This window comes from Haemaphysalis longicornis, unplaced genomic scaffold (assembly GCF_048455015.1).
Source record: "Haemaphysalis longicornis isolate Haplotype H1 unplaced genomic scaffold, Haemaphysalis longicornis Haplotype H1 scaffold_2, whole genome shotgun sequence".
NCBI classification, from domain to species: domain Eukaryota; kingdom Metazoa; phylum Arthropoda; class Arachnida; order Ixodida; family Ixodidae; genus Haemaphysalis; species Haemaphysalis longicornis.
In genome coordinates, this window is record NW_027526295.1 from 94,369,777 (window position 1) to 94,389,559 (window position 19,783).

Sequence of the window (19,783 nt, forward strand, 5' to 3'; positions counted from 1 at the left end):
TTGAAGAAAATTACTCTTACTCTCTTGTCCTCGACTGAGGTCCCGGCCAACTAACCAGATCGATTTAATTGTTAAATAAAGTTTTCCCCTCCTCCTCTTGAGTGCAGTTTTCCTATAACGCATACCCGAATATCAGGAAGATATGGCTGTGCAAAATGTTCCGAAATATCCCTCCAGGTCTTAACAAACATATATGTGTTACTATAAATTTAACGAAGACGTGACTCGTTTTGCTCAATAAACCTCCATACTGGTTAGATGCCTGATATAGAATTAGCACGCGCGTATATACACACTGGGTTATTTGGAACTCAACCTACAGTTTTTGCAGTCTATAGTGCATGTCGGCAAACTTTCATGCATTGAAAACGTAAACTGATATGACAAAACGCGTTCGAGCGTTCGGCAAGGTTGCAAAAACTGTTTTATCTTACATATGATTACCGGGAATCGTGATGCCTTCTGCCGAAGCCGACAGCCCTGAAGGCCTAGAATTTGTTTTGGTCTTCCATTTTCGCTGTTGTCGGTTATTAGCAGCTAACTGCTCCTTTTGTTCGAATGCTTACATGAGAAGCTGACGCCTAGCTCCGAATCTTCCCGCTCCGCACAGGACCGGCTTCGCAAGGAATGGGGTGGTGCCGGCAATGTTTCTCCCGTAGCGGTATCCAAAACTATACTTTAATTGACACCATGAACTAGTGTATGCGATTTTAAGCCTATTATTACGATAAAAAGTTACCCACACGCAAATTATGGTGCGGACAAGCATCAGACGTTGACCGAGCGCGAAGAAACACCAGGGAGAGCGATCCTGAGTGAAGTAGACGACAAATGCGAGAATCCCTAAGCTGACGTCACGGAGGCGCGCTTCGCAGCGCCGCCTGTGTTCGCGCTCACCGCCAATAGATGAAAGGGGTGCGAGTACGTCTCAGCATTTCGCGGGTAGTGCGAGATCTGGAGGTTTGAGACTGCTCCGGCAAGCGGCGTCGGCCACCCCTCGAATATTGCAAGACGAGCTGCGTCACTCGAGGAATGCCAAGCGCTTGACGCTAGTGTCGGAGACAGGATGAGCGAGCCGTACGGCTCACAGAACGCCAAAAGCGGGACCACAAGCGTGGACAAAGGCATGCTTTTAACTTATAGTACAAAAATTACCGCCAAATCTTTCCAAGTCCTGAAATCATAGCCATACTGTCCCTGTAGGAAGGCCACTGTCCTGGTTTACGGCGTTGAGTTTTTTACTATACACACTAGCGAAGAATGTGGTGCTCGCGTCTATGCGGTGCACATCAAGGTCGTGTGTCTTGTCATTGGCTTACTGATACTACACGGTCACCTTAGCCTCTCGATTGGCTTAATATCAGACTTTTCTTTGGCCGTAAAGGTAAATGGAGTGCAAGAAAAACGCAAGAAAGAATGTGTAAATTTCTAACTATAAAATAAAAGAAGCTGTTTGAAAGCTAAGGAAATTGAAAGCAAAGCGTGTACCTTTTGCCGAGAGTGTGACGGGACTGTTGCGGCTACTATTTTGGCGACCACGCTGGTACTTAAAAATAATTTAAATTTTGGGATAAACTCCCAAAGTTTCTTATTTTGAGAATATTTCAAAGAATAAATTGTTTGAAAAGGTCAGGAAGGTTTTCATGGTGCGCACATAAAGAGCGTACCATGAAAACATTACCTTCGGCATGAACTGGCGCACAGATCGCCCGCTACGTTTTCCGGCTAAGTCAGGATGTCCAGGCGCTGCTAACATATGTAATGCTGGAAAAAAAAAGAACCTGGAAGCGAACTCTCCTTAACCCAAACAAACGTATCTACATTGTAGGCATCTACGTATTTAAATAGGTAGAACTTGTGTAGAACCACTTAAACGTATGGTCTAGAAAACACTATGACGTTCCAAACTGGAATACGTATGCTCGGTATGGGAAGGAAGTCAGGATAAACTTGCAAATGCCTTAGAACTTGCTCAAAATAACTTCCTTATGTTTACTCTGTCTAACTACAATAGAAAACAGCCGGTATTACAGCCATTAAATCTAACCTTGCCCTCCCATCCCTTCCGGCACGGGTCAAAATGCCCCGAATAACTCTTTTTCACAAACTGGAACATCACCCTGTTTAACATGACCAGTTTATCGCTACGCCCAATTACCAATCCCATCGCATCGAACACAACCGCCAAGTCGGAATTGACACGTGCAACACCAACAGTTTTGTCTCTCTTTCTTGTGTAGGACTACTGCGGAATAGAATCGCCTTCCTTCGGGTGCTGCATCTATTACTCATAGCGAAGAGTTCCGAAATTTTGTAGCTAGAACTGTATAAATAGGACCTCTGCAGCGTCTGTTTTCGTAGGTTTGTGTAATTAGCTAACAATGTATTTTAATTTTTTCTTGTGTGTTTACTTGTATTCTACCCGCACTCCCCTTTGTGATGTCTTTGGCTCTGAGGGTATAATAAATAAATAAATAAATAAATAAATAAATAAATAAATAAATAAATAAATAAACAAACAAATAAATAAATAAATAAATAAATAAATAAATAAATAAATAAATAAATAAATAAATAAATAAATAAATGTGCAGCCATTGTCACTCGCCGGCACTAATGCTCCATCTTGCTGATAATGAAGCAAATTAGCATCAGAGTTTTGAAGCGAAAAAGAGAAGCGAAGCAAGCTTTTTGCCGTTTCGGCTACCTAGTAGCCATTTTAATGCAAAGGGTTAACGCAAAACCAAGAAGACGCTTAAGAATCCGATAGACACGCCAAACCAACAGTTGCGCTGTTCCCATAACCCTCAACACCGATATGCATTGCAGGCCACCGTTTCCTCTTTAGTATACTTACTAAGCACCTCTGTCGTTTAGGGAACCTTGCCACCACCTTTGCTTTCGCGGAACATCGCAATGCGACTAGTGCGGCACAAGTTGAAGCATTCGGCACCATCCACACGGATGTGTTGCGGTTGAAATGAAAACCGGAAGTAAGAAGGATTAAACCGGGCTCATATTCGAATAGGAGGTACCCACATTTGGATACTCGTAGCTTTGGTATACAGAAAAACATAATTTGCGTGTAAGTCCAAATTATATGATGGGTGGGGAACCGCAGTAGAAATGTTTTGTGGCGCACTGGTGAACCCTCGAGCACTTAACCTGAAACCCTCAGTCAGTAATTGGTCTTTCTATGCCCGCTAAGAGAAAATTTCTCCGCTTAAGTAGCAACCTATTTACAACATGTTGCCAGGGCTGCCAAATGAGCAACGGCAGTATATGTCCGCCTGTTTTTTGCTTCACCGATCGTCCCTTTGTGTAGCTGTTATTCCTTGTGCAACGCATGTATGTTACCTGCCATTCCGGATGATGGTTTTGGAATACGGATGTGTGTTACGCTGTGCTCCAGTTTTGTGATTACTCTAATTCCTATGAATTAAGCATTTGTTGCCTTCTTCTAGGGTCCCGCACTCAGACTTGATTTTTCGTGGAATTATGGATGATTGCTGGGATGACATCGATGAACGCCTCGTGAAAGAACGCAAGCGTCGCAAGTGGCGTACGTATGGTTTTAGTTCACGGAGCTCCGCCGGAGGGCTTTCCTTCCTAAACGTGAGTACTCAATCATACGACATACTCATTTTTGTTCTGATGGTGTTTTATTGCGTAGTAATTCAAACACTCGTGTAAAAAAACTTCCTGTTTTCGCATGAAGACACACCTGGAGGATATAGTGCTGGAGGATATAGCTAAGGAAAGCATATGAGTCGTTGCGCACAGAGCTTGCAGAATCACAGCGCAGGCATCAGCATGTGCGCTTTGGTTCCAAGCAAGTGTGGACATCATGAGACTTTCCAATGGCCACGTAACTGGCTGAGTTTGGATTATGTGTTGTATTGTTAAAAGTAAAAATACACTGCGTGCCTTCTACAAAAGGCATGAGTATGAAAGTGTCGAATGAAGAGTATTCCCAAGAGTTTGCAATACAAAGGCGCGCCGCCCAAATTCACCAAGAAAACAAACAACATTTTTCAATGCTAATGAAAGAAAAGATTTGTTTTAAACCGACGTTCTGTGCCCGTCTGATTATTTTGCGCGACGTGAGAACTCCCAAAAAGCGCCCAATAGAGCAAAGTTAATGCTGAAGGTTACTGTGGCGTGAATTCTATTAGGGGCCCTTCTAATTTCCTTTGAAATTCTGCTAGAAAGAGTACCGCATATGGTCTAATGCAAATGCGCTTTCCACATCATGAACTCTGTTGCAACTACCGTAAATTATAGTATCTTGAACTTACGTTGCAGGGGATTGAGGTACTTCTAACTTGAGGAATAAATTTAACTACACGCGCACGTTATGCCAGTCATGCATTTGTATGTGCGATGCTGCATGTGTTTCATGGCTGTCTGGATGAGACTATCGCAGGACACGTTTACTTGAATGATTTTACTGAACCAACAAATCCTATTCGAGACAAAGCATTGGATACTGCATTCCTCTAGTATAGTTACACATACGTCTTGGTATTCTCATGTCATTCTCTCGGAGAACTTCGTCTTGAGCCATATTAAAGTAACAGGGGTTTGGAGGGAACAGGTGAACCCAATATATAAACCGGTATTTACAAGTTTATAAACACAAGACAAACCACTTGTCTCTAACACTAAACACTTACTGAACTATGCGAGAACTTTTTACGAACCCAAAACGTCGAGTACAGCTAGGCTGCAGTATTTGTACGAACCTGGCATGAAATATTTTTAGAATCTTTTGTATCTTTGTGACTCTAACCCACAAGAGATATCCGTTAGAGGGGAGCAGTGTGTGCTAGAGCGCTTGACACCAGTGTCACGGTTATTCACCTGACATTTTCTAGAGAGAGACGTCATCCAAATAACGAACTGAAGCAGAACCCCAGACATCGCACTGTGAGTGCTACGTGGACTTTCAAGGACATTTGTAGGCAGGAGAGTGGGACAAAAGAGTTTAGCCTGAACAAGATAACCCCCGGCTGCCACTCCTCAGTTAGACTAACATTCTCGATTTCGCGTCACGCTGCTTGGTGTTCGCCGGTGGCCAGCGTTAAGATCGGTGACCGATCAGTATGACCAGGCAGTTAGCATAAAATTCCTACAGAGCATAGGCGAGCGATCCTGACGCAGCGGCACCCACATAAGAAAGGGAGAGAGAGAAGGCTCTTTATTGAAGAAAGCAGATAGGTTTGCCCGGCATTTACAGTCGCCTACACGCTTTTCTGCTGTGGGTTGGGAATGGGGAAAGAAAAGGCCTAAGAAAGAGCTCGGCAGAAAAGAAAAAAAAAAACTGTCGCGGTCTTGGCGAGATAACCAACTTACACGCATTTGATTTTTGTTCACAGTCTCGGCCACATAATTTAGCAATTTTAAAATTAGACCACTTTCATCCAAATAGGAGAACAAACTCCGTCGAGCTTGGCGCTGCTTCGAGGTACAAATCCGTGGTCCTAAAATAACCGTGAGAGTTATTGGTCCCTGTTGTAGACGTTGAAAGTTTCCGAGGAAGTGGGATATCGGTTCCATGTAGGCCGCACATTCTAATGTAATGTGTTCAACTGTTTGGACACAAGTACAATTATCATGTACCATCCTTGAATCCGTCCAGAACCGTGCGGCCGGATTCATCTTTTCCGATTATTCGTACCACACAAGCGTAACACATCTTAAACGTAAAGCTACATTGCCAAGTCTCAAAACACGACGTACAGTAGCATGATTTTGCCTCTTCCACAAATTCTACAACTCGTTATCATGCGAAAGCCTCTGTATAAAAACTGCTCACCACCCATCGAATCGCCTCAACCACTCCCACCTCACGCACGCACGACCGCCTATCTAAATTCATTTCCTGTTTTGACAGCGATCGAATGGAACAGCCTTCCCGAAAGTGTCGTCACCCAAACAAACCCGACTCAGTTCAAAGCTGCCGTAGAAAAACTTTTGCACTGATTATTTTTGTGTCGTGTGTTGTTGTGTACTTTTCCTGCTTCCACACCCCTCATGTAAAACCCCACCCATTGGGGTCTTTGAGGTATCTGTAAATAAATAAATAAATAAATAAATAAATAAATAAATAAATAAATAAATAAATAAATAAATAAATAAATAAATAAATCAGAGTGGGGATTCGGCGTCGTTCCAAGGCGAAATGGGTAGCTATTTGTGTACGCGCAGTTCAGCTGTAGACGATGGATTAACGTTTCCTGGGTGCGAGGGAGATGCCTCGGGAGTGTCGACTTTAATTCTGGGTCAATAGTCAATAGGGCCAATAGGCTGGAGAAAAATGTCCCAGCCTACTCAGGTATGGGCTGCGCCTCGATCGGCACGTGCAGCAGCGCAGGGTCAATAATATTCCTTCCGAGTATTTCTAGAAGGTCATCTAGATCTAATTCAAAACCTCGCGCTTAGTCAAAGTCCTCAGCGAAGGTGAGGTCGATATTGAAATGGATAACCCTGTGTCCTCAACAGCGTGGAATCATGATGCTAGAGCACATAACAAATTGCTCTTTACGAATGATCAGTTTGAAGAAACGGAGGCACCGACCAAAACAACTGTTAAAAACTTTAAAAACTTTGAAACACAAAAAACAAGACCTTCTTTTGGCTTCGCTACGAAAGCCTTGTTCACAATGAGGGGAAGGAAAGATAATGCCCGCTTATGTTTTCATGAGCACGTGACGTAAGCAGCGGGTCTACGACGGGAGGAGGCATCCTTCATTCCGATTAGGCGTGTGACGTGTCCTCTGTAACTCCTGAGACTCGAGAATTATCAGTTTCTACCGTTGCTTCCTGCCCCAGAGAGGCGCCCTAGACTGGATTACTGAAGCCCCCAGGGGAAGCGTGAAAAAAATACGCGCATAATAAAGGATTTCGCCAAATAAAGCGGCAGCAAGAGATAAATCATATCAGATAACAGTCCAGGGAAGATGAACAACTAGCGCACATCAAACAGAATGTGACCAAAATTAAACAGGGTCAGATCAACTTTAACAGCACTACAACTATTACGACAGGTTGATGAGCAGGCCCAGAATACCTCTGTCGGGAACCGCGGGGTCGCAGCGCAGCGCAAGAGAGGAAGTACCAGCGTGGCAGGCTTTAGGAATCGAACTGCCCGTGCCGTGCTGGCGCACCAAGCACGCGCCGCTCGTCTCTTTATTCTCGTCTTTTCTAGCCGGCGCCAAGGCGCCGGCTAAGAGCGCCAACCAGAGGGCGCTACAGGGCCCCCCGCCCAGACGGAATGTCGAACGTGACGCGACGGCGAGGCTGGCGGGCGTTGGTTTTGGGGGCGAGCGGTGGAGTGTTTAGGCCTGCGATGTCTGCGCGGAGTTCGTTGGGTGGCTTCTCGAGGTAGGCCGGTTTGAGGCGGTCCAACGAGACCACTTCTTCGCGGCCATTCAAGAGGATGGTGGCGGACTTGTGGGTCTTGTTAAGGACACGGTACGGCCCATCGTAGGAGGGGGTAAGAGGCGCCTTTACGGCGTCCCGCCTGAGGAAAACGTGTGTCGAAGACGCCAGGTCGGGATGCACAAAGATGCGGTGGTCTGAAGACCGAGGTGGGACCGGTCGCAGGTGCTGCATGCAGTCCTGCAGGCATTGGAGGTACTCAAGCGGCTGGGGCGAGGAGGCCGTAGGGACGAACAAATCGCCAGGAAGCCGCAGGGGTGCGCCGTAGACAAGTTCAGCAGTTGAACAGCCGAGGTCGCGACGAAGGACGGCACGCAGGCCAAGAAGCACTACAGGCAGGTGATCAACGCAGTGCTCTCTATCCAAGCGCGCAGTGAGAGCACTTTTTAGCTGGCGATGGAGCCGCTCAACGATGCCGTTGGCACAGGGATGGTATGCCGTGGTGCGGCAGTGTTTAGTGCCAAGCAAGCCGCTGAGGGAAGTGAACAGGGTGCATTCAAACTGCCTGCCTCGATCCGTGGTAACAATGCCGGGGCAGCCGAAACGGCAAACCCATGTCGAAACGAAGGCTTTTGCGACCGTTTCTGCCGTGATGTCCGGAATTGGTACGGCTTCGGGCCAACGGGTGAAGCGGTCAATCATTGTGAGAATGTACCGGCAGTCACGGGAGGGAGGAAATGGTCCGACCAAATCAAGATGGACGTGGTCAAAGCGACAGCTAGGTGGCAAAAAAGGCTGCGTTGGGGTCTTCGTGTGGCGGGTCACCTTGGCTGTCTGACAAGCGAGGCACGAACGGGCCCACTGGCGGACATCAGCGTTGATGCTCGGCCAGACGTACCGCTGTGTGATGAGGCGCTGCGTGGCTCGGATGCTGGGGTGGCAGATGTCGTGCAGCGAGTGAAACACAGCACGACGAAAGGCAGCCGGAACGAAGGGTCGAGGCGCCGCCGCTGACATGTCACACCACAGTGAGCCAGGCACGAACGGATGAGGCACAAGTTGTAGACGAAGGGAACCCGGGTGGTCCCGCAGTGCTTGCAGCTCAGGGTCTTGAATCTGCGCCTGAGCTAGGCGTTCCCAGTCCACAGCAGATGCAGCACTGCCAATGGAGGTAATGCGTGAAAGTGCGTCAGCCGCCTCGTTGTCGGTGCCTTTGATGTGCCGAATGTCCGTCGTGAATTCCGATATATAAGCGAGCTGACGGAGTTCCCGTGCAACGTACTTGGAGGAGTTCGTACGGAAAACGTACGCCAGAGGCTTATGGTCCGTAAGAACGTGAAAGGACTGGCCCTCCAAAAAGTGCCGGAAGTGCTGGATGGTGGCGTAAATGGCGAGTAGCTCACGACCAAAAACGCTGTAGCGCGTCTCGGCAGGTTGGAGCTTCCGAGAGAAGAAACCCAGCGGGTGCCACTCGGAGTCGATTCTCTGCTGGAGAACAGCGCCTATTGCAACGCTGGATGCATCTACCATGATGCGAGTGGGCGCGTCGGTTCTCGGGTGGATGAGAAGCACCTAGTCGGCGACGGCTTGTTTAGCAGCGTTGAAAGCGGCTTGAGCATCGGGAGACCAGGAAATCGCGGATGAGGAGCTCTTGGTTGTGCGAAGAAGCTCAGTCAGTGGATGCAGAAGCTCGGCGCAGTGGGGTATAAAGCGTCGCGAGAAATTCACCAGGCCCAGGAATTCGCGAAGCTGGCGGAGGCTGGTAGGTTCAGGGAAGTCCTTCACGGCTTGAACGTGAGAGGGTAAAGGACGTATTCCCTGCGCCGAGATGTGATGGCCCAGGAACTCGAGCTCGGACGTCCCGAAGACGCATTTCTGGGCGTTGACAACCAGGCCAAATTGTTGAAGGCGTTCAAAGAGTTCTCGGAGGTGACGCTCGTGATCTTGTGGAGTAGGACTCGCGACTAAAATGTCGTCGATGTACGCAAATACAGCCGGAAGGCCGCGCGTCACCTCGGCAATGAACCTTTGAAATGTTTGAGCTGCGTTGCGTAGCCCAAAGGGCATGCGCACATACTCAAACAAGCCGAAGGGTGTAGTGATGGCCATCTTCGGGATATCGGCAGGCTCGACGGGGATTTGGTGATACGCTTTGACAAGGTCCACTTTGCTAAAGATTGTGCACCCTTCCAAGTGGCTTGTGAAATCCTGGATGTGGGGTAGGGGATAGCTGTCGTGGACAGTCTGAGCGTTGAGCGCTCGGTAATCACCGCACGGACGCCAGTCTCCACTTTTCTTAGGAACCATATGCAGTGGAGACGCGTGGTTGCTGGACGATGGGCGGATAATACCGAGTTCCAGCATGTGCTCGAATTCACGTTTAGCCGTCGCCAGACGCTCACCGAAGAGGCGGCGCGGCCGAGCTGCGACTGGTGGACCACGCGTGACGATGTGGTGGGTAACGCTATGCTTGGGCGGCTGCTTTAAGTTGCAGGGTCTCGTGACCTCAGGGAAGTCTTCGAGGATTCTTGCGTACGGGCATGAGGGAAGCAGCGTGCGGATGCCAGTTGGAGCGACAGTAGACAATATGCCCAGGATGGAAAGGCGCGTCTTGCTGTCAATCAGGCGATGGTGACGCATGCTGACATCTAGGTCAAAGTGGGTGAGGAAATCGGAGCCGAGGATGGGCTGATTGACGTCGGCTACTACGAAGACCCACCGGAAGGCGCGTCGCAAACCAAGGTCGAGGGTGAGGGACCGCAGACCATACGTGGCGATAGAGGTAGAGTTCGCTGCACGAAGTGTAGGTCCAGGTGACTTAGAAGTACGCTCATCCTTGGTGGCCGGTAGTACACTGACTTCAGCACCCGTGTCTACCAGGAAGCGCAAACCAGAAATGCGATCCATGACCAGGAAAAGGCGGCCAGGTTGTAAGGCGAGGTCACTTGCCGCCATTAGTGATCTCGCGGCGCGTTTCCCGACCAGCTGAATGGGGAAGTGCAGTGACGGGCGCGGTGCTGGAAAGTGCGAAGGTACCAGCAGATAGCCGAGCTTCGAGGGCTGCGCGAACAAGAACCACCCGGGGAAGACGAACGGCGGCTAGGACGTGGGGAGGAGCCGCATCGGCGATCAGAGGACGTCCGAAGCGCTTCAGTGGAAGCGGCGAGTTGATCGATCTGAGTCTCTAAGCGGGAAACGGCCGATGACTCTGCTGTCGAAGCGAGGGGGTTGACTGAGGGAGAAGTCGCGTCGTGAACTTTATCAGCAAGCTCGGCGGCGCGGTCGAGGGTCAAGTCCCCTGCAGCAGCTAAAACGATGCGAGTGGACTGTGGCAAGCGCTGCAGAAAGAGTTCTTTTATAAGTGCACCGTTGGAGTCCACGTTGCTCGCGCCCGCAAGCTGTCGCATGGTGTTGAGCAGCTGGGAAGGGCGGCGATCTCCAAGCTCTTCGTGGGTGAGCAGGTGCCGGAGGCGCGCGCTCTCAGACGCCGTGGTTCGGTCCAGAATACTCTGCTTGAGCCGCTGGTACGGAGTATCGTTCAAAGGTGCACCGATGACGTCTGCCACTTCATCAGCCACCTCCGGAGGCAGGTTGCAAAGCAAGTGGCGAAACCGAGTAGTCTCCGAGGTGACGCGGTGCAGATCGAAGACGGCTTCGACCTGGGCGAACCAGACGTGTGGGTTCTTGAGCACGAAGGTGGGCAGACGGAGCTGTATGACTGCGACGTCCGGCGGCCGCGAGGAAACGTCAGGCAAAAGAGGGCCCGAGGGCGCGAGGTTGCTGGGGTCGGTCATGTTTTAGTCCGGAGTCACCACTGTCGGGAACCGCGGGGTCGCAGCGCAGCGCAAGAGAGGAAGTACCAGCGTGGCAGGCTTTCGGAATCGAACTGCCCGTGGCGTGCTGGCGCACCAAGCACGCGCCGCTCGTCTCTTTATTCTCGTCTTTTCTAGCCGGCGCCAAGGCGCCGGCTAAGAGCGCCAACCAGAGGGCGCTACACCTCAAAGCCCACGCGGGAATTTAAGAACAAAATAAGGTCATTCCGAATGAAATCAACGTCCATGACAAAAGGAAAAAATCTCTAAGGTGTCCGCAACCTGAGGCCCGCATGGCTGCATGCTGACCGCGGGGAAGTATTTTAAGGCCCCGGCAGAACGTTAAAACTTCCTCCCCTTGTCGATGATATGTCAGTTTTGACCTTAAATAGGGTTAGAAAGGAACAAAGAACGATAGCTTCCAGCTGCCATTGTCCGCAATCTTCAACCTTAAACCAGATAAAATCTTCACCCTCTTTCCTTACACAGGTTCAAAAAGGGAATTATACTTCCAACTTCGAGCATAAAAAACTTGGAAATACACATATTTAACATTCCAGTTTTTTACATTGTCACTTCGCCATACTTTTGCCTTTTTCTCGAAAGCCACCCCCCCTCATTCGCCATACTGCCCTGTGGTGTCTTCTTCATGCAAATCGGCCCTCCGCCTCAACTGGTTGCCGAACTCTACTTTAGAGGAAAATGATAAGGCTTACAACAAATACAATAATTATCAGGGTAGAGAAGATAGGAGGAGGAAATGATTAAAAATAACTACTAGCGCCCATTTAACCAAAAGCCATCTGCCACGCGTCCCCTCGGTAAAAGGATGGAGTCCGGACACAAAGGGAAAAAGTTGAGACAAGACTTTTAGGTAGGTAAAGGTATTGCGAAGGTATTGGAAAAAAGAGAATACAAGTGTTGGAAATACACTAAATACAGTTTCAGTTCTTTAACTACAACATTGTTCTGGCGCTATATCTATGGGTCCCTATAGTTTCTGAAAGCCCTACCGCGATTTTTGTTGCTGCGTTGGACCAGATCGTTGCGGCAGTCGGGTGTCAGTTGTCGCTAAGGTAGCTCTCTGAGCGCATCGCCGTGGAGATAGTGACGGGGCCAGTGGGGTGAAGCCGCTAATCTGTGTGTGCCCGTGCAAGCTAGAGCTGAGACCAGCGGAGCGGAGCCGCTGTTGCCCAGGAGCACCCACGTGGACTGCTTGAGGAGGCCAATGGGGCAGTGCTGCTGGTGCCTTGCGGGTTCCCAGACCTCGGGTGCCGCCTCTTTCGGTCGCCTAGAACCACGATCTGTCCATCCACCCGCTCTTCGTCTTCCTTCTCCTCGCTCCTTTTAATTCTCCACCAGCTTCCAGAAATTTCTCGCTTCTTAGTCTCTTCTTCTTCGTCGTCTCCGCAGTCTTCGAACCTTGACTCCTGACATTTGGCCCCGTCTTCAAGAGTTTTTCATGAAAAACTGCTTCCACGTTTGTGGTCGAGGACACGTACTCGTATCACGAATCACAGTCAGTCACTTTCTCACAGCACGATTCAGTTCAGTCCTAAGCGCATCATCTTCCACACTAAAGTGTAAATACTGGAAATGTCGCCAAAGTTTCACTTTCCGTGCGCGTTATTGTAAATTCACAAAAGCATTCTCTCTCTCTAACGTATTAAGCCAGCAATTCTTAACACATAGACTACTCATTGGTTAATCACGGCACTCTGCTCACAAAACCTACTGGAGCAATATATTGTCGTTTATCTAGTGTACTGCTCACCTGCTAATTTCTTATTTTCAACATTCCACGTAATAGGCCACTACTTCACTAATCTAACAATTCACCCTGCTCTGTTCACCCAGCAATTCCTTCTCCTATAATGACATACTTGGAAAACTCCTTCTCTACCATATAGACCACCCTGTTTCGAATTGCCATCGTCTTTGTGTCTATAAGCTGGTCCGGCATGATGTCTTTCGCCAATGTAATGTTTCGGGTTGTACCACTTTGTTCCTCGAGCCTCTTTCTGTACTCGCAGTTCTTTAATCCGTTGATCTGCGTCTCCGCTTCCCCAGCAAGCTTGGTAACACCCTTGAGTTGCGCCATGAACGTTGAGTCGACCGTATTCTTGACTGTTCAACCACTCTTCGTCATCTTTGTTATTTTTCCTGGCTATATGATTTCTGTGGTCCACTGTAGGTCTCGTCCACGCGCCGGTAACGATGACCTTCTGGTACGACTTCATCTTGACAAAAGTTTCTGCCTCGTTGAGAGGGGTTGCTGTATGCACTGCAGCTCTTATTGTTGTCTGCGCTCCAATCTCGTCATCTGGTACATTGGAAATGTCGCCGGAGATCTTCGCAATAAGCTTGTCGACACCAATTTCTCCAAGACAGATTTTTCTTTTGTTCTCGGGTGATTCGCTCGGGTGACCTCCCCAACGCTGGAGCACTTGAATCAGCGACTTCATGTAGCGATTCTGTTTTCTCAATTGCGGCCATTGCACACGCTTTCATATACATTATCGGTGTTGAAATGGTTGCTTTTGTTGTTTCTTTATCATTACCCTGTTCTTCATTTGGGCGTCTTCTATTTTCTCCATTCACCTCCTTTACTTGGTGTTTCCATTTCGTGTCAGGGTCATTCACATCTATAATGCCTGTCAAATTACCCAGAATCAAGTCATATGGTGGTTCACCGACACATTTAACTCTCCGTGTAGTAAGGGGTGAAAAGTTGAATGATAGCTTCCGGTCCGCACCTTACCGTTCCATCTACAAGAACCACTTGTGGCTCCTGACCAATAAACTCCTTCTCCCTGACCAGGCTCCTCCTCACCAATACCGTGTTCGTTCCGGTATCCCGGAGAACTGAGATTCGCTCTCCCCGCAGGTCGCCATCTACAACAGGCATTTGATATTCTTGTGTCACCCGTTCCTCTCGTTTTCTCAGTGTTCTCTCTTTTTCTTTGGTGCTTGTGACTGCCTTTGGCGGGGCTGGGCTGAACTCGTTCGGTTTTATTGCACAAGCTGACTTCTCCTGGTTTTGAAAACGGCATTCTTCTGTTGTATGTCCTCTTCTCTTACACACCTGGCAAGTTGAAGGTGCTTGCCTCGAGTTAGCAGCAGTTCGGTAATCAACGGCACGATGCCCTACGCGATTGAAAAGAAAACAACGCGATGGAGCCCTCGGAGTGAACTTTTCTGTCATACTTTCCTATGATTCTATGCTCGTCGCCATGCTCTCTTCCCTAACTTTGCCCAAGTTCTTAAGCCTCTGAGCTTCGCAGTATTGATCTGCGGCAGCAGTCATCTATTCAATGTCTTTAGGCTGCGCCCCTTCGGAAATACTGTCAATTTGGAATTGCAACTCGCGGGAATTTGTTCCGCCACCATTCGCTCTCGGAGTTTTTCATGTCTTTTCTGTGTTGGATATCTCCAACCACCGGTCAAAGTAACTCATGAGACGGGAACCAAACTGCTTTCCTGTCTCCGCATCATCTGGCTTTGCGATGCGAAATTTCTCGCGGAAACCGTCGCCTGCAAGTCTAAATCTTTGCAGTAATGCTTTTTTTACCATGTCGTAGCCCATAGACTCTAATGCCGGCATTCTTCGGAAGACACTAAGTGCTTCGCCGACCAGACAGAGACTCAGTGCGGTCGCACATTGACTCTTCTCACAGCCTTGCCCTAGTGCTACTCGTTCGAAGCGATGAAGATAAGCATCGAGGTCATCTCTGTTGTCATCAAAAGGAGCCATGAGATTTCTAGGGCAAACTTCCGTACTCCTGGGCGTCTGTGGTACTGGAGATATTGGGGATTGTTCACCACTTTGGTTTGATGCGCTGGCATTTGCTAAACGTAGCTTTAACTCGACTAACTCTTTCTCTTGGACTAGCGTTTCTTTTTCTACATCCGCCATGCGCTTCGCTCTCTGTTCCTCTTCTCGCCGTCTCTGATTTTCCCTCTCATACAGTTCCAACATCTCTTCCTTAGTCAAACCAAAGCTGCTCGCCAATGTCATCAACTTTTCAAGATCCATTTCTTCAACAACAGTAAACTGGTGACCATGGGGAAAGGCATCCTGGCAGTTAATGCGGCAGAATCCTGGCAGGCTCGCCAATGTTTTTTTCACGCGACACCTCGGTAAAAGAATGGAGTCAGGACACAAAGGGATCAAGTTGAGATAGGACTTTTAGGCAGGTAAAGGTATTGCGAAGGTATTTGAAAAAAGAAAAGACGAGTGTTGGAAATACACTAAATAGAGAAAAAAACGCAACATGGCATTCAGTTCTTAATTTACAAAATTGTTCTCGCGCTATATCTATCGGTCCCTAAAGTTTTTCAAAGGCCTACCGCACTTTTTGTTTCGCGTTGGACAAACTCGTTGCGGCAGTCGGGTGTGAGTTGTCGCTGAGGCAGCTCCCTGAGCGCAGCGCCGTGAAGATGGTGACTGGGCCGGTGAGGCGAAGCCGCTGGTGCGTGTGTTCCCGTGAAAGCCGGAGCTGAGACCAGCGGAGCGGAGCCGCTGTTGCCAAGGGGCAACACTTGAGGAGGCCAACTGCTTGAGGAGGCCAACGGGGAAGTGCCGCTGGTGCCTTGCGGGTTCCCAGACCACGGGTCCCGCCTCCTTCGGTCACCTCGAACCCCGATCTCTCCGTCCACCCGCTCTTCGTCTTCTTTCTCCACGTTCCTCTTCTTTTCTCCACCAGCTTCCAGAAATTTCTCGCTTCTTATTCTCTTCTTCTTCGTCCTCTCCGCCGTCTTCGCACCTTGACTCCTGACACCATTATTGCGACAATTACCACACCATAATGTTTGCCATGAAACTACACAGCGATCACACCTAAAAGGCATCATTTACTCGAATTCAGTGCAAGAGAACAACAAGGCGTCGTTGCTTTAAAAAAAACCCAACCGGATCACTAGCCCTTGGGGCTACTGCTAGCATACAGATCAGAGAGATACCCGAACAGCCATTGTTACCCTGACACGGTGACCGGAATAGAGCACCGCATCCAACACAATATCGAGCACACTATTTTTGAGGTAATACTATGAAATTAAAATGTTGCAGACTGTTTAATTACTGAGTTTTTGTAGTTCAACAGCAGACGACCTGGGGGATTGGTAAACCTTTTCGGGCAGCCTTGAAGGCGGCCAAAGGTAAAAGATTGTAGTGGTAGGTGACTGATAACCCGATGTCGCATTGACGTATGGATGGTATTACAGAATAGAGAACATGGAGGTAACGTAGCTCAAGGACGCCATAAAACACTCTGGAATAATTTTCTGTATACAGCTGAAAATGCAACAGCGTCTCGAGAAACACAATCCCTGACCTCACTTTAAAAGGACTATCACCCAAGCCGAACGGTAAAGCCTTAAGGAGGGTCTCTGTGGAGACCAGTACATTGTACAAAAATTTCACAATCGCGGACAACCTCTAGAAAAAGGAAGGCAAGATTCACATATCGGAAAGCCTCCAATAAGAAAACAGCCCCCGACCAATAGATGTAGACATGGATTTCAAAGAATGGATGAGGCGGCTGGTCGAACGGGCCAACAAATGTTCTAAAGATATTCAATCAACATCTTCAACCCCACAAGTCGGTCTTCCTCGCCAACACATTTGCGAAGCTCAGCGAGACCTAGTCTGGATGTCGGCAAGACAGAAGTACAGAGAAGCTGCAAAAAATGATTTGCCTCTCACAAGTTAAGAGGAAGAGTACGCCAGCCAGCTAGGTAAGCTTAACTGGAACCGAATATGTGATGGATCACAAGAAAGATTCAGTAGCCCAATAATGTGGACTATATTGAGGTCACACACCTTCACACCATGTCGAAAGCCATGACCAGCCGACACACAAACCGCCGCATCTAGAACTTCCCAGGGACCGAAGAAAATGTCCTGCCCCTTTCGACCCTGGTGTTTTCAGCATACGCCACCATAGAAAAATTGTTCTAGATCATAAAGAACGAAACAAAAATCTGCTAGTTTTCTTTGGTATTGTCTCTTAAGGATGCCTATTGAGATCGACATCGCCATTGTTCCGTTGTGGTGGAACCGGATGCTACGAAGGAGAAAAAGCTCAAGTGAATACAAAGTTACGAGGTTAAGACCAAGAAAAAAGAAGTCCTAGTGTTATTCCCAGGCTTGTAAATCTATAAATATGTGTACTAAAAACTCATTTGTCGTTTACAGGCTTATGGGGTCATACATGACACGAAAACGGGCAAGAAGAATTTTTGTCCCAAACATCACATTTTATGGGCGAAGCCCCTTATGGGCTGGAGTTCTTGCGTCTCCCGTCGTCGTCGTCGTCGTAATCGTCGTTTTATGTAGTCAGGACACTAACACACCACGAAGTCATTTACGCCTCGTGCTAGAACATAACGCGTACTAAAAAGCATTGGGGCACTCGTTTACGGCTCGCACTAGAGAGCTTCGTGCTTCAATGACAAGAGACTTTTACAGCAAAGCAGTATACCTGCCCCCCGACGGTTTCATCGCCGTTGGCAAAAACGCCAAGCCGCCAAGGAATACACTTATACCATCCATGCTTCGCCCCTCCCCATGTTTCACGTTATTCTATATGGCCCGAATGTTTTTTAATTTCCAGATTGCTTATTTATTTGCCGTATTATTAAATTAGTTACCAGTTGAACTACCAGCTGTATGTTTCGTATGTGCGGTCATGGGAGCCTTTCTAGCTAGAAGGGCTCGAAAACAATTCGGGCTCGAAGGGCTAGTACATGCTCCCTATATGAAATACATATGTAGATTATTTTAAGGCTAAAATTCCGAAGGAGAAACACAACGTTCTTATCAAGAGAACTTAATTTGGCACTAGTTCTACCAGCCCAAACATCGACACAAAAGCTACTTCAGCTACGGATGCATACCTGATTACAGTAAATCGTGAAAGTAGAGAAGCTCAGCTATATAGCGCCAGAATAATGGAAACAGGTGACGGCACATTACGTCGCCGCGGCAATGATGCACACCTGTATTCCCCACACCAGAAGAGGCACGTCCGCCTGCGCCTGATGGAGCCCGTGAGATGCATTAAGATAACAGAGTATGTACAGAGCCCATAGTAAGGCTACTTTATAAAGCTCATGGTGATGACAGCGGAACAAGGTATCTGGAGACCGCAAAACATCCAAGCACGGGATATGGATTTCAAGCGATAGGCTTGACCAAAAGGTAATTGATAACTTCATGTCGCATTGGCGACATGAGGTTATCAATTAAATTAAAACTTACGAGGTCGACTCCAGAAAAGCCGCAATTTTCTCGCTCCTACAACGATCACGAAAAGTGAAGATCGAATGTCCAAATTCATGAACTATCAGGCGGCCTGCAGAAATTTCCATAAGGCTCTTATCTTCACAGTGGCCTCATTATCTTCCTTTACTGAAAAGACGAAAAGAAGTAATCTAGCGGACATCCAAATTGTGTGGACCCATACACGCAATTTTGTGGGTAACAACGTGACCGCTGACTACGAACGGTGCCCACCCAGACTGATGAACGCTTTAGCCATGCAGATCGTCCAACGCTAAAGTTTATGTTCTTAGGGATAAGTAAATGTTTATTTCTCACTCAGACTCAACTCCAAAAGTTACAACTTTTCGTATTCATTTTATTTGAAGACCTCACAACCAATCTCTTACAGTGATATTGAAGATAACGCAATATGATTTTTTTTATTTTTTTTACAAATACTGCTGTCCCACAGTTCGAGACACAGTTCGAGAGATATATTTCTTAGCACATCTTAGCTATACGAGCTATCGTTTAAGAATGGCATGAGGCTGAGCGTAAAAGCTACACCCATTGAATATATAATGTGGAAATGTACGGCCGAGAAGCCGCGTTTACATGAATGCGACAAGTGGCGCATCGCATCGCGTCGCATCAACATTCTAGCGCACCGCATCCATGCAAATGGGGCTATTGCGCTAGGAGACGGCGTCACTTCATTGCGGCAGGCAGGGGCGGGCTTATACGCGTGAGTCGACTTTCGAAGTGCATGTAAACGCGAGTGCATCGCATTAGGAATTATGCCGACAACAGTAAGGCATGCAATCGCACCTTTGCATTTAAAAACATGTTAACAGGGTGTGAAGCACCAAACAATGCGAGTCGAGAAAAGAAAATGCGAACCAGCAGCGCCGGCAGCACCGAAAGCGCCAGAAAGCCTTCTTCGACATCGTTGCGCGACACCATAAGGCGCCATCAACGCACCAGGGGTAATGCGCTAGATTTAAACGCGAGCGCATCGCATTAGTTGTTATGCGCTTGGAAATGTCACCATCTACTGTCGCAGTCTGTCGCATTCATGTAAACGCACCTACAGCTTTTTTTACAATAGGCCAAGATGTCGCACGATTTCAACGATTTTACTGCGTAGCATTCTTTGCCGAGTGCCCCCACAGACAGAGACCATGTAACGCCCTGCACTTCCACAAAAATGCTGATATCGCAGAAGTTACAGTTGTAATCGCTACAATGGCATAAATGAACATAACTGGTCGCACGAAATTTTTAAAAACTAAAAAAATAGGAAAAATAAAAAATACGAAAA

The 19,783-nt window shown here is 48.0% G+C and overlaps 1 protein-coding gene across 1 annotated transcript in view; it reads left to right on the top strand.

Annotated features, from left to right (window-relative positions):
• The window catches only part of LOC144167258 (uncharacterized), a 56,181-nt gene that overhangs the window by 17,641 nt on the left and 18,757 nt on the right, over positions 1–19,783 (top strand). The window contains exon 2 of the mRNA XM_077696589.1: positions 3,465–3,615. Coding sequence (XP_077552715.1) covers positions 3,465–3,615 — 151 coding nt within the window. The remainder of the gene's footprint in view (positions 1–3,464; positions 3,616–19,783) is intronic.